The sequence below is a fragment of the Emiliania huxleyi genome (genome assembly GCF_000372725.1).
Source record: "Emiliania huxleyi CCMP1516 unplaced genomic scaffold EMIHUscaffold_8021, whole genome shotgun sequence".
NCBI lineage: Eukaryota > Haptophyta > Isochrysidales > Noelaerhabdaceae > Emiliania > Emiliania huxleyi.
The window spans coordinates 1-1,293 of record NW_005196003.1 but is presented as its reverse complement, the minus strand read 5'-3'; the positions used below and the strand labels follow the sequence as shown (position 1 = coordinate 1,293).

The following is a 1,293-nucleotide window of genomic DNA, read 5'->3' as shown; positions in this document are numbered from 1 at the left end:
CAATGGTCACCTCCTTCCGCGTCGCCGTCGCCACCGCCTCCCTCCGCGTCGCCGTCCCCGCCGCCTCCGTCGGCCTCGCCGTCGCCGCCGCCTCCGTCCGCCTCGCCGTCGCCGCCGCCTCCCTCCGCCTCGCCGTCGCCGCCGCCTCCCTCCGCGTCGCCGTCGCCGCCGCCTCCCTCCGCCTCGCCGTCGCCGCCGCCTCCGTCCGCCTCGCCGTCGCCGCCGCCTCCCTCCACGTCGCCGTCGCTGCCGCCTCCCTCCACGTCGCCGTCGCCGCCGCCGCCCTCCGCCTCGCCGGCGCCGCCGCCTCCGTCCGCCTCGCCGTCGCCGCCGCCGCCCTCCGCCTCGCCGTCGCCGCCGCCTCCCTCCGCCTCGCCGTCGCCGCCGCCTCCCTCCGCCTCGCCGTCCCCGCCGCCTCCCTCCGCCTCGCCCTCGCCGCCGCCTCCGTCCGCCTCGCCGTCGCCGCCGCCTCCCTCCGCCTCGCCGTCGCCGCCGCCTCCCTCCGCGTCGCCGTCGCCGCCGCCTCCGTCCGCCTCGCCGTCGCCGCCGCCTCCCTCCGCACCGCCGTCGCCGCCGCCTCCCTCCGCGTCGCCGTCGCCGCCGCCTCCCTCCACCTCGCCGTCGCCGCCGCCGCCGTCCGCCTCACCCTCGCCCCCGCCGCCCTCAGCATCGCCGTCGCCCCCGCCGCCCTCAGCATCGCCGTCACCCCCGCCGGCATCCGTGTCGCCGTCGCCGCCGCCTCCCTCGGCATCGCCCTCGCCCCCGCCGCCGACCTCGCCACCGCCTCCCACGCTGCCGCCTCCCGCCCCTCCTCCATCCCCGCCTCCACCCACGCCGCCGCCCTCACCGCCGCCCTCACCACCACCACCCTCGCCACCACCGCCCTCACCGCCGACCTCGTCACCGCCTCCCACGCCGCCGCCACCCTCACCGCCACAACCCTCCCCTCCTCCACCCACGCCGCCGTCGCCCTCTCCGCCGCCGGTCTCACCGCCCCCATCCTCGCCGCCACCGCCGTGCGATCAGATGTGTCACTTTGCAGGAGCGGCCAAGGCGTTGCCCTGCTCGATTTTTGCCGAGTTGCCGTGTCCCCTTCGAGCAGACAGTGATTGTTCACAACGCACCGGGTGCTGTGCCCTGACGAAACGCATGACGATAAACTCTTCGGACTTTGGAACTACCCGCGCCGCCGCCAGCAGCCATTGGTTGGCCAACTCTACGTTTATGCATACATGTCAATGGATCACTGCAAATCGGAACCGGGACCTTAACATAACGGTTGCCCTCGACGTG

At 76.6% G+C, this 1,293-nt stretch overlaps 1 protein-coding gene across 1 annotated transcript; it reads right to left on the bottom strand.

Annotated features, from left to right (window-relative positions):
* Positions 1–271: 271 nt before the first annotated feature.
* EMIHUDRAFT_374494 (hypothetical protein) lies at positions 272–1,140 on the bottom strand (the record flags this gene model as incomplete). Its single annotated transcript, XM_005759247.1, has 2 exons — positions 272–847; positions 977–1,140. Coding segments are annotated over 2 exons (699 nt in total), but the record flags the coding sequence as incomplete, so codon positions are not given.
* Positions 1,141–1,293: the final 153 nt, after the last annotated feature.